The following is a 13,774-nucleotide window of genomic DNA, read 5'->3' as shown; positions in this document are numbered from 1 at the left end:
GGCATAATTTGTTCGATGATGATTTGTAAAGAATAAGTTACGATTTCGTAGTTGCCTAGAAGGAGCGTAGAAATTTAATTTTGATAAAATTTCTGTAGAATCAATACGTTGCGAAACGATATCATTTACAAATGAAACTCTTGCGATTTCACGTCGCTCTTTCAACGTTTGTATGTCAATAAGCATGCAGCGTGCTTTGTAGGGTGGAAGTGGAAATGATGTCCAACCTAATTTACGAAGAGCATATAGTAGAAATTGTTTTTGTACAGATTCTAATCTTTCTTCGTGTGTCATTGAGAAAGGAGACCATACAATGCTGCAGTATTCCATGATTGATCTTACATATGCAATGTATAGAGTTTTAATTGTGTATGGGTCATGAAAGTTGTAGCAGAAGCGTTTTATGAACCCTAGCATGTTATTAGCACTGTGAATTATTGTATTGTAGTGGTCTACGAAAGAAAGCTTAGAGTCTAAGATTACTCCTAAGTCCCTTACTCTTTCACATTTTTCCACATTTTGATTACCTAATGAAATTGAAATGCGTGGTGTTGTTCTTTTTCTGCTAAATGATATTAGGTTGCATTTTTTTACATTCAGTTCTAATAGGCTTTTTTTGCACCATATGTAGAATTTTTCTATTTCATTGTGGAATACATTGATGTCTTCTTCATTTCTTATTTCCAGGTAGAGCTTCATGTCATCGGCATAAATTAACACTTTGAGTTTATTGAAAATGAAGGAAATGTCGTTTACATACATAATAAAAAGAAGAGGTCCCAAATGAGAGCCTTGAGGGACACCCGAAGTGACTTGAATTGGTTTTGATTTGTTTCCTTCGAATTTAATTATTTGTTGGCGGTCAGTTAAATACGATTCAAACCATTTCAGCAGTCTTGGCTCGATTCCAATTTTTTTTAGTTTGAAAAGTAGCATTGGTATGTCTATGCGATCAAATGCCTTGCTAAAGTCCGTATAAAGAGCTTCTACGTGGTTTCCATTGTCCATTGCATTCAACGAATAGTCATCAAATTGAAGTAAATTTGTTGAGGTCGAGCGGCCCTTAAAGAAGCCATGTTGTGTGTCAGTAATTCTATTTTTGATTTGAAGAAATAGTTTTTCGTTGACAATTGACTCGAAAAGTTTTGGAATACAAGAGATAATGGCAATACCACGATAATTACGTATGTCAGATTTTCGGCCATATTTAAAGATAGGCACTAAAAAGGAGCTTTTCCATATTTTTGGGAAGATTCCGGATTCAAGGGATTTATTAAAAAGCCAAAACAATGGCGCTGTAAGTTCTTTTGCTAAATTTTTCATAAATATTGGTGGAATCGTATCAGGGCCGAGACCTTTTGAAGCGTCCAAATTCATTAGAGCGTCTGAAATTTCCCGCACATGGATTTGATTTACACCAATATCTCTAGAAAATTCCGGATAAAACGCAAAATAATTGCGATCGCGGTCTTCTTCCGAAAATGTAGTATAGATTTCTTGGAAAAAATTTGCATATAGATTGCAAATTTTATCTGAGTTGTCACCCACATTTTCATCAAGGTGCATAACGGATGGAAAATTGTCAGATTTTAGTTTTGTTTTTACGTAATTGAAGAAGTTCTTTGGACAGGACTTTATTTCAAGTTCAGTTTTTGAATTGTATTCTTGAAAAGCATCACTGATGGCAAGATTCAGTTGATTGCAAATGTCCAAATATTTTGCTAAGTTTTCATCTTTCTAGTGTTTCTTATAAATTTTGTGTGCCTTTTGCTTCCGATTTTTCAGATTTTTTATGTGGTTGTTATACCATATTGGATTTTTTGTACTGAGGTTTCGCCGTATTTTTTTGGAAGGAATTTCTTGTTTTATGATTTCTAGTACAATTTCATTGAATATGTATGCAGCAGTTTCAACATTTCCTTCATTTCTGATTATTTCTTGCCAATTAACACTATTTAGTCTACATTTAATTTTTTCATAGTCTGCTGATTTGTATTCAAAGGCTTCCTCGTATTCATAGTCGTTGGGTCTTGCATTCTTATGGATGAATAGGGAATATTCGATTGCTGTGTGAAACGCTTCATTTTTCCATAATGGATTCAATGACTCAGTTACACAGAAATCTTCGTAAATGTTTGTCAATAAGAAATCCAAATAACAGTTTTGTCTGTTTTTAATATGATTAATTTGATTTAGTCCTAAATTTGCGGTTTTATCGAAAATAAACTGCAATGTTTCATTGTCCCCGACTACTGGGAGTAAAATACATTCATTTTCAGAGTCCCGAATGAAATCAGCATTGCGTTGGTTAAAATCACCATAGATGTGAACCTTAACCTCTGGGGGGAGTTGTGATAAAATTTGTTCGGCACATTGTAAGAAATTATCATACGTGCCTTTATGTGCATGGTCAGGTGGAAAATACACTGAGGCAAACAAGTGTGTTTCACCTGCTATGTGTGACTTTACCCAGACCTGTTCGAATTCTTTAAAATTTTGCGTATTAATAATTTCAGAATTAAAATCAGTTGAAAGAGCAACGAGTACTCCCCCGCCTGATTTTCTTCCGGACTCTGAAAAATTCCGGTCGCCTCTGAATACGTTGAAGCCGCTTCCAAAGACTTCTTCGCTTTTTACGCTTTCATCCCAGCTTGTTTCAGTTGCCAGAATAACCGAAAAGGATGAGCCTAAAATGTTTTTATAGATTTCCTTCATTTTTGCTGGGCTTTTCATGCGATTGAAATTCTGACAGTATATCAAGATTTCAGCCACACTCTGTTTACATCGCAAAGAAGTTTTTGGAGGCACGTCGTTTGATAAAATTATACTACGTTCTTCCGTGGAAGTGGGCGTCCTTACTTGCGAAAATTTGATGGTCCTAGTGGGGGAGAGAAGAATTTATGCGAATTCTCCCGCAATTGGCTTGTTTAGGGGTATCCGTTTTCTTACATATTCTGAATCTACGCTAAAAATTGAACTAGAATCCAAAGTTTCAGAATTTTTCGTGACCTGGAACCATTTTTAAATCACGTTCGAAATTAGTATGGAAATCACTTTTGAATCACCCCTCGACAAATTTTACTCCGGGACGAGCTGTCATTATGTAAATTGAAATGTCATTGAGTCGACGGATTGAAATCTTTTTTAATCATTTATAATATCAAAATTAAGATATTGAAGCGCAATAAAATCGTGTTTTACTTAGAAAAATGTGTTCTTTCGATCAAGCTACAAAGAACCGAAAATTTTTAATCTCTAAACAACCCAATTGCTGAACTCGGTTAGTACGCTCGCTCGATAGATACCGACGATACGCCTCCAGATCTGCTGCTGCTTCAGCTGGGCCAACTCCATATTCCTGGTATACGTCCGCAAAAATTCGTAGAAGATGATCGGGATCCGTTGGTAATCCTTCCGACGCAAGTACCATCTTGATGCTAGTTGGTGTGTTGCCATCGATGCAGATATTTGCAGACTGGTCCTTCATGTATGCCAGGTACAGCCGGACGATCTTCATGATGTTGGGATCACGAAGTCTTGCCTTTAGGAAGCGGCCATCACTCTCCGTAGATTGCTGAGTTAGACGAACGATAGGAGGTCTCATCGGGTCTAATTCGAATTGGCTGTCCGGATTTTGCAGCTGATGTTGTTGTTGCTGCTGCTGGGAGGGAGGCACCGATACTACACACGAAATATAGAACAACGTTTGTTTGAACTGCAAGATAACTCCAGCTTGCTAACAACAATCAAGGCAGGCTTGGGGAAAACCGCTAGTTTTCTTTTGTTGTGTACTTTCGATCTTTCCTGACAAACATGGAAAAAGGGCCACAGTTTTCTATGCACCAAATATTAATTTTCATTGGAAAAAGTAAAACGATGCGTTTTTCAATGCTTTATATTCAATCAGTTGAAAGGTGCTCACGTCACATTACTTGCATTATGTGCATGAATTGATTTCCATTCAATTTTTGTCACTTTTGATGAAATGCGAAATTGTGTTTTAATCAGTTACGCGTTTTTTCCATGTTGGTCCAATGTTTGAGATCTGGGCTCACAGTGACAGTTCGTGACAGCGGAATCCCGGCTCACTATGACGTACAGAAATTTTGTATTGGTTTCTCCCTCCCAGGTTAGCATTAGCTCCATTTAGAGTGTTGTTACATGAAGGTTGAATTATTTGGTGTTGGTTTGATGGTTGTTGTGGCTGCCGGTTAATGCTCGGTAATGGAGGTGTGGCAGCTTCATTCCAAAATGCTGAATTGTGTGAATGCTGGCTCTGCTTTTCCGCCCGATAAGGGTTTATAGTTTCACCCTTTCTGAAGTTGATTTTCTTTGGGACGGATAGACCGGAAATAGGATGGTCGGTGGTAGATGGTGGACTGGAAAATTTGGCTTTGGCGATCGCCAGTAGTTCTTTGTCTAAAACCAAGCCCTGATTTCGTTCTTGTAGTTTAGGTTTAGCTCTACTGTCTACGGTTTGCTCATAACTGACTCGGGAGATCTGTTCTTTTCTTCGTTTTCTCCTTTGTCTGGCTTTTTCGGCAGCTTTTTCCTGAAGCTGTAGATTAGTCTGCTTTAAGTCGTATGCAGACCAATCCTGCCTCCAACACCGTTTGTTTCCTAAGGTACGCCAACCAGATCGAGAGGTGTTAATTTTTAGTTGAGCTGCTGCATTTGAATTGGAAAACTTTGCTCGACGTTCAGCAAATAGAGCAGCGATGGCAGTATTATCATTTTCCAGATGGGGTGGATTTGATTTTTTCAAATGTTTTTGCTGGTGATGTTGATGTGACTGCTCAGACACTTGATTGTTGTCTAATCTTTTTGTTAGTTCCTCCTCCAAACTCATTTGAGGGCATTGATTTTCAGTTATTTTTGACGTAGAAATAGTTGCGGACACAAATTTTATTTCCTCGAGAATTTCCTGAAGTGAATCTGCACTATTTTTTGAAAGTGTTTGGTCATTATTCAGGATCGAAAGATTCTCGGTTTTTTTTTCGTTAGTCGTAGAATGTCTTTGTGGACATTAGTCAGCCGTTTGTCCAAAAGCTCGGCGATTTTTTGCGACATCACCAAGTTGGACTCATTAATTATGGAGTGCATGCGTGAGTCACACAAATTTACGTGCTGACTGACTGTGCTTGTAATTTGACCGTTATTATTGTTTACTGTTTCTTTCAGGTCATTTAGCAACAGCTCAATGCTGTCGAAAAGTTCCGACATTGAGTAAATTTTTTTTATGTCAGCGGCCACTCGTTGGTTTACATTTGTTTGGGAGCGGATTGCTTCCAGAAGTTGTTCCTGTTGGTGAAGTAGTTTCCTCACGTCGGCTTCCTTCCGTAAGATGTCCTGGCAGTCAGCACACATAGGCACCATAAATGCGCTCCCGATGACGCTGCACTCCGATGCACGCTGCATGGTATTTTTTGCTGCAGTATTCACACCTCCAAAGAAAGCGATCGTCACTAATGCTGCACGATGTAACACCACACGGCATGGTTGAAATACACGCTCACGCGGGGTAAAGGTAAAAAAAGTTACTTTGATACGCTGACGCGCGGCGTGGGTTTAAAAAAAAAAGTTGAATTGCTATTACTGGCTAAGCACGAGAAGCGCGCAGAGCTATGTTGTCAAAAAGAGAAAATAAATATATACAATTGAAGTTCTGACTGACTGGTACGCGCGCGGGCCCGGGGTCAGAAGTCTAGTTGTAAAATATTTACAAGAGCGCTAAAAAAGCGCGTCCGAACTCAAAGGTGGTTCGTCACAGAATTCTCATGTGGCGTTCAATAACTACATAATGCAACACCGTGGAATAGGGAGGCGCATCATCCGTGGAAGTCGGGCCTACTATGTACAAAACGCTCATAAGGCCGATAGTCATCTACGGGCATGAAACGTGGACGATGTTCGAGGAGGACTTGCAAGCACTTGGAGTCTTCGAACGTCGGGTGCTTAGGACGATCTTTAGCGGTGTGCAGGAAAACGGTGTGTGGCGGCGAAGGATGAACCCAACTCTACGGCAAACCCAGGATTTAAAAGCTGCCCAAAGCTGGAAGGTGGATACGATGGGCAGGGTATGTTGCAAGAATGCCGGACAGCAACCCTGCAAAGATAGTGTTCGCTTCGGATCCGGTTGGTACTAGAAGGCGTGGAACGCAGCGAGCTAGGTGGGCGGATCAAGTGCTTAGCGATTTGGCGAGCGTGTGGCAAAACCGAGGTTAGAGAGATGCGGTCACGAACCGAGTATTGTGGCGTGAAATTATTGATTCAGTGTTATCTGTTTAGATGTTAACTAAATAAATGAACGACACAGACATATTAGCTGAAAGCTTGTACAACTATTCCCCATTATTTCTAGACTCAGTTGGAGTATTGCTGGAAACGAGCATTAAGAAAATTGTAGGTTCGTCCTTGCATTTTAATCATCCATCATTAATTCCCGTAGACGTCGTCGGAATTGTCTAACACATAAGATCTCTAATCAAATCATCCCTTGGAAAGGAAATGACCGTCCCGGAGACCATGTGTTGATTGGTTCGAAATCCACTAAAAGCCCAAATTGTGACCAATTTGAGTTATTAAAATTAAACGTTTCTCATAAAGTAAGACTTATTCCACATAACCCCTCCACATACGCATTTGTTGATAGCACCGGAAGTTAATCGAGGATTATAGACCGTCGCGTTATATCTATTTTCTCTATTATGCATGAAAAACCGATGACAATGCTATTTTTCCTACAAAACTAAACTTTATTACCCTTGCAACACTCATTCAATAATTTGCTATCACATTTGAATTATTATATGTACCTCTTAAATCCTAGGCAGAGAATATGTGTCAATACTTATTATAGAGGTTCCTTTATGGCTAAACGAGAAATGCGCATTGGATCATTGGAGATTACTTCTTCCTACACGCGAGTTCCCGGTCGATTTCTCAACTTTCTGGTGCAAATGTAGAATCCTCCAAAAACGAGCATTGCAAGCGGCAGACCTATCCCTATTCCAGCCACTATCAGTACAAAGGCGGACAGTCGTTCTGGCGGAGGCATTCCGAACCCGACCTGGAACGTCAATGTGGTGTAATTGGACTTGGTGTAGAACCCGTCGCCGCTAAACCCGAACGAAATGTTCATGCCTTGAACCAACAGCGTGTCCAGCTTTTGTCCGTAAATGGCATAGGCCAGGGTGGCATTCAACGCATCGGCAGGATATTCCACGGCTTTCGGTTCGCTTTGGTGGGTTTCGGTTGAGGTTGAGACATCACGTTCCGGGTGCGTGTAGGATACAGGCCGATACTCGATGTAGCCTCCGGTCGAGAACTTGAAAACCCCCGGCGACAACACGTCGATGATTTCGAATATTCCCGGCGTGTGCTCGTCGTCCAAGCTTCTCCGCTTGGTGATCTGGAAATCGGTCCCGCTCACGGCTTGTTCCGATACGACAAACAGCAACTCCATCGCAAAGCGTGGCCGGTCAAACTTGGTGCTGACGTTGTTGAAGACGATATCGACCTGAGTGGAGTTGGACGTGTGTAACAGGTGCGGGAAATCCATTCCGTGGTCTCGCGTTGAGAAAGCATTCAGCTGAAAGAGTAGAATGTGGTAATGATTATTGGAAAATTTCAGACAATTCGGCCAAAAACAATGCCCAGGCCAAAGTGAATCATGGAAATGCCCAAAAAGACTCTAACAGAATCTGAACAAAATTCCTCTAAGATTATTTTCTGAAGAATCTGTGTAATAGACTCTGGAGGGACTAGAATTATTTGTCAGGTTTTACAGCAAGCAGAATAAGGAAAACAGATACGTAAGTTCCAGTTAAATCAAAACATTAGAAACCTTCCATTGAAATAAGCGACTTTTCAAAGACTTGTATTGAAATAGTTACAAGTCTTTAAGAAGAGATCTGCTGCCAGCTCATGATGTATAGCTTTCAGCTTTTTGTGTTTTACTTTGCATTTGCATTTGCACGACATTTGCATACATTTTTTAGATATTACTTAAATAAATCTTCAATAGGAATCGAATGTTAATCTGTTAAGATCAATAACCCACACGAGGTGTTGAAGATTCAAAGACCACCATGCAATAGAAATGATTCATCATCGACGACCCACATCGCATCATACCAACCTTGAATAGAAAATCGTTATTGGCGTTTAACGCAGCAATAACATCCTTCTCGTTGAACCATAGCAACGTACGATTGTAGCTGAACTCATGCGGGTCATAAACGAACAGAGTGGCATTTTCCCCTAGCATTCCCTTGTCCTCTGGATCATCAAATTGGAATATCTATAAGACGAATAGAAACATAATAGGTATTGAATCCCAACCCTATTAACGAATCTAATTTCCATCTCTTACCCGGTTAATGACCGTCATGAACGTATAAATGGGCGTCTCGCTGAACTGGACGGAGGATGGCTTTGCGTCTAGCAAGTCGTACCAATTGATCTTCAAGGAGGCATTCTTCCTGGTCAAGGCCACCAAAATTGTCGGCTTCCCGGTAAAATCCCACACGTAGTGGATCGTATCCAGATCCGAATCGGCCCGGATGTGGATCAACGTCAAAGCATTGCCTTCGCCCGCGCAAACGTCCTCCGGACAATCGGGATTCAACCGCGCTGTTAGCTGCGGAAGGATTTAAAATTAATATTTCAGTCCAACCCCTTTGTTCTACTTCTTGTGGTTTCGTAATCGTCAAGCATATATTAGTCATCAGATGTTTGTTACCTTTCGTTCGATGTCACTAGACTTGTCCGAAGAACATAATGCAACGCCAGCAAAAGCCACCAGCACCAACAGAAGATATCCGAGCACCGTATGCTGGAGTCTTCCTCCTATCGATAACATCTTCCGCTGAATCCACCCCCCAAACGAGCCGCACTTTTCAAACGAGATAACAACACTTTGGCCAACAACAAAAGCCTTATCAAAATTACACACTCTACTGCTTTTATTCGTTGTTCGCGGAGAACGCAACGAGATACGACGATGACCTTTCGAGTTCAGAAGCAAAAACAGCGAAGTGACTGCGAAAAACAGGGGGCCGGCATGATGGCCATATTTTGTTGCCTCTTATCGAACGCAAGCAGTGCTCACCAATACTATTACGCTATAAGCAATGCAGCTGGTGTGAATGTGGGAAAATGAACCTAGGCACACAAAATCTACGTATATTGTTCGTTATTATTTCCATTCCAAAGTAAGTTTCATTTCTATTATCGTGAAAAGCACAATGAAGTGTTGTTTTCCTTCTTGCGGTGTCGATTTTCATAATCAGAAGAACAATTATCACGATGATAACATTTCGCATCATAAGTTTCCAACACAAACCGATGCGAGGGATCGATGGCTAAATGCCATTGCTAACGCGGATAAAACCACTTATAAGAAAACCGAAGACTTGCAATGCACATTCTCACATACCAGCTTTGCGCAGTTTTTGTCTTGTTTGGCGCATTTTGTCCCATTTTCACTCATACGGAAGGTAAACATTCAACAATTATATAAGTGTGCGTGAGAATTGCAACTGGAGTATAAATTTATGCTCCCGATAAGAAGGCACAACAAGACCTGTCAAATACCATATTGAAAAACTATGATGTCATCCCTTTGGCGAAAAAGGATTGAATGACGGCGATGATGGTCGACCACTGGAGCTGCGATGCGATATGGATGACAGAACTGACCCGCTTTTTGTGTACTGCAAGTTATGAGTCCAGTTGTTAATTACACCTATCGTTTGTCTGGTGAGTTGCAAGCTTACTGTCAATGATGATGTCACGCTACACGATAAGTGTTCATCTGCAACAACCAGACAGCTCACCAATCCACCGCGAGGTGGATCGTGCTGAGTTGTTGAGTTGAAGGAGAGCGAAAGAAGGAAGGCACAAAAGTCTGTTTGACAGCTCTGCAGAAAGCGCGTGCGCACGGACAGAGCGCGTGCGCACGGAAAGAGCGCGTGCGCACGGAAAGAGCGCCAGTTCGGCTCGATTTGCAATGATCGATTATTATTATTATTTTTCCGCTATTGGATATTCTATGGTTTGGTTGATCGATGTTAAAGTTTGTTTTAAAAGCAGCTCCACTTATTTTTAAACATATTGCCGTGTACAATAGTAGACAACACAACTAATTTAATTAAAATAATTTGAAATTATAATAAGTACATATACAAAAGGGGAAGAACGTTTAGGCTGGTTGTGCATTACGATAAAATCTCTTAACATAAGCAATGCTTGTTGTTGGTTCTTGTGGAAGGATCAACATGTTCGGCTTAACGAATCTTATTTTAAATATCGAATAATACCACATGCAATTGAACAAAAAGGATGTGATTACAATAGACTTTTGATATTTTCAATTCTGAACCACCGCAAAAAAAAATATTGGGAATCAAAATTCTCCTGAGAGGGATGATGTGGGGGAGGCTCATTCTAATTAATATTGTCGTTCAATTATGAGGATAAATTAAAATAGTTATTGTTCTATACATACTTATTTATTATAATTACCTGTTGAATATTGATACAGCACAATTCAAGTATTTAAATATCAAATAGCAAACATAGATATGGTCGGTGTTCAGACAGACTGAACCAAGTGTTTTTTTTTCAATCGAGTAAGAAAAATGTACCTCAAACATGTGAAACATCGAAATATTATAGATATTTACTGTAATAATGGAACTTATCTATTTGATGATACATTTGTATCAAAATAACATGGAAGATTTAAAATTGATGGAGTTCTTTACGTATCCTTAGAGCTCCAAAATTCATCTAGTCTGGTCTGTCTAAACACCGACCATATGATTCTCAAAAAGTCATGAGAATGGTATTTTACTCTTTGAACTGTTATTTAATTTGGATGTGTTTAAAAGATTTATAAATTTAATTTATTATTGATGTTACGAGCTATGTCTGTAGTTAAACTTAATGCTACACAAGAAATATATTTGAATCAAAGTATTTTTATATATAAATCATATGAAAAAAAAAATGTTCCAGAAAGTACTCTAGAACTCTTTGGGAGCGTCTCCCGGGATTCTTCCTTAAATCATTCATGAATCCTTCAAATCCTCTCTGGGATTGTTCTGCTGAAAATCTTGAGATTATTTCTGAATTTTCTTCCAGATATCGCTTTGGGATTCATCCAAAAAAAAACGTTACCATTCCGGTATTACTTCTGAGATTCTTTCGGATATTCCATTGCGATTATTCTGGACATCTTTTTGGATTTTTTTTGCAGAACTCTGTATGTGATTTTGCGTGTATCTCCTTAAGGATTACTTTCGAAATCCAGGAAATTAAATTCTTTGAAATTCTTGAAAATTGTTTTCGAAATGCTATGGAAGATTTTACCATAAATCCTGATGCAATCCATTTGGATATTTAAAGAGGATTTTATCAAATAATGTACGACTCTACTAGAAATTTTTCGAGAATTCCTCCGAAAATAACTCTAGATTTTTATCCGGAAATACTTCTGGTATTCTTATGAGAATGCCTCTGGTATTCTTCCAAAAATGACTTGAGATGCTTTCGGAAATCTTTCTGAAATTCTTCAAGAAATTCCACTGAGATTTTTACGCCAATATCTTTGAAATACTCCTGGGACTCTTACAAAAATCCTGTTGGAGTTTTTTTTCGGATATCTTTCTATTCTAAATTTTTCAATAAATTTTGCTGGGATTGTGCTGTAAAACCTGCTAAGATTCATCCAAAAATACGACTGTCATTCCTCCGGATATCATTCAAGAATTCCACCGGAAGTTTTCGTGAGATTCAACCGTAAATCGTTCTGGTATTTTTCAAAAATTCCATTGAGATTCTTACAAATATCCTTCTGAAAAATTTTCTGAGAATTGTTGAAATAATCCCATGAGAATTCTAAATCCAAATTACAGTGATATTCAAAAGAATCCTAGAAGTTATTTCGCCAGAATCCCTGAAAGATTTAAAGATTCCAGACATCCAGAAGATTTCATGAATATTTTCCAGAATAATTCCGATGTCCAGATGAACTGCAGAAAGATTCATGGAATAATTTCAAACGAGATTTTCGGAATCATTTGAAAGTAACTTTTAGAAGATCCTCAGAAAAAGAAATCAGTAATCAAAGTAATCGAAAAAATCTCATTATTTCAAGCAATGCTCGTTGGTTCATGTCGAAGGATCAACATGTTCGGCTTAACGAATCTTATTTTAAATATTGAATGACACCACATACAATTAAACTAGTATGTGATTACAATTCTGAATAACCGCAAAAAAAATATTTAGAATCACAATCCTTCTGAGAGGGATGATGTGGTGGATGCACATTCTAATTAAAATTGTCGTTCAATTATGGCGATAAATTAAAATTGTTATTGTTCCATAAATACTTGTTTATTATAATTACTTGTAAATATTGATACAGCATATAAAAAGACATTGGTCCAGAAATTACTCCAGAATTCTATGGAATTTCCCTCCTGGGATTCTTCCTTAAATGACTTATGAATCCTTCAAAACCTCTCTGGGATTGTTCTGGAAATCTAAAGATTATTTCTGATTTTTCTCTAAGTTCTTCTGGAAATCACAGAATACTTACAGATATCGCTTTTGAACTCATCTAAAAAACATCGTTAGCATTTCGGTACTATATCTGAGATTCTTTAGGATATCCTTTGTGATTCTTCTGGACATCTTATAGGAATATTTGCATAAATCTGTATGTGAGTTTGCGTTTATCTCCTTAAGGATTACTTTTGAAATCATGGAAATCAAATTCGAAAAATTCTCGAAGATTCTTTCGGAAATTCAATGGAAGATTCTAACAAAAATCCTGATGCAATTCTTCTGGATATTTTTAGAGGATTTTGCCAAAAAATGTACTACGACTCTACTACAAATTCGTCGAGAATTCCTCCGAAAATAACTCTGGCCTTTTTCCGGAAATACTTCTGGGATTATTATGAGAATACCTCTGGTATTCTTCCGGAAATCACCTGAGATGCTTTCGGGATCCCTTTAGAATAATTTCGAGGATGCTTCCGAAAATCTTTCTGAAATTATTCTAGAAATGCCACTGAGATTTTTACGTCCATATTCTTGAAATTTGTCTGGGACTCTTCCAAAAGTCCTGTAGGAAATCTTCCAGATATCTTTCTAGCATTCTTTCGGGAAGCCTTCTGGGATACTTTCGAAAATCTTTCTGAGGATCCTTCGAATCCTTCTGTTAAGGATTCTTGCAGAAATTCTTCCCGAATTACCTCTAGACTCTGGGAGTTTCCTGAATTTTTCAAGAAAACTGTTATTATTTCGACTATCTCTCTAGGATTCATTCGGAAATTCTTCTACAATACCCCCAGATTTCTTTCTGTTATCCTGCTGGAGGACTTCAAAACATCTTTCAAAGATTCTTCCAGAAATTTTACTGGAATTTTTCAAGAAATTCTGCTGGGATTCTTCCGTAAAACCTGCCAAAATTCATCCGGAAATACGACTGGAATTCTGCTTGAATGATAAGCATTCAAGAATTCCACCGGAAGTTTTTGTGGGATTCAACCGTAAATTGTCCTGGTATTTTGTTTAAATACATTGAGATTCTTAGGGAAAAATATACAGGATTCTTAAAAATATCCTTCTGAAAATTCTTCTGGAAATTGCTTTGGAATTAAAGGAGGATTTCCGGAAGAATCCCAGGTCGATTTACAGAAGAACCACAGAGAAATCACTAAAATATTATCAGGGAGATTTCTAAAGGAATTATTCT

At 38.5% G+C, this 13,774-nt stretch overlaps 1 protein-coding gene across 1 annotated transcript; it reads right to left on the bottom strand.

Annotated features, from left to right (window-relative positions):
• Positions 1-6,732: 6,732 nt before the first annotated feature.
• On the bottom strand, positions 6,733-9,715 carry LOC5563578 (glycosylated lysosomal membrane protein). The gene is made up of 5 exons (XM_021850438.1): positions 9,637-9,715; positions 8,744-9,052; positions 8,375-8,641; positions 8,141-8,302; positions 6,733-7,591 (listed from the first exon to the last, which is right to left on the bottom strand). Exons 2-5 carry the CDS (start codon positions 8,861-8,863, stop codon positions 6,917-6,919), a joined length of 1,224 nt encoding a protein of 407 aa, XP_021706130.1. The 5' UTR covers positions 8,864-9,052; positions 9,637-9,715; the 3' UTR covers positions 6,733-6,916.
• Between the last annotated feature and the right edge of the window lie 4,059 nt (positions 9,716-13,774).

Source organism: Aedes aegypti, chromosome 3 (genome assembly GCF_002204515.2).
Source record: "Aedes aegypti strain LVP_AGWG chromosome 3, AaegL5.0 Primary Assembly, whole genome shotgun sequence".
Classification (NCBI taxonomy): Eukaryota; Metazoa; Arthropoda; class Insecta; order Diptera; family Culicidae; genus Aedes; species Aedes aegypti.
The sequence above is the reverse complement of the archived record's forward strand: the minus strand, read 5'-3'. Positions and strand labels throughout refer to the sequence as shown.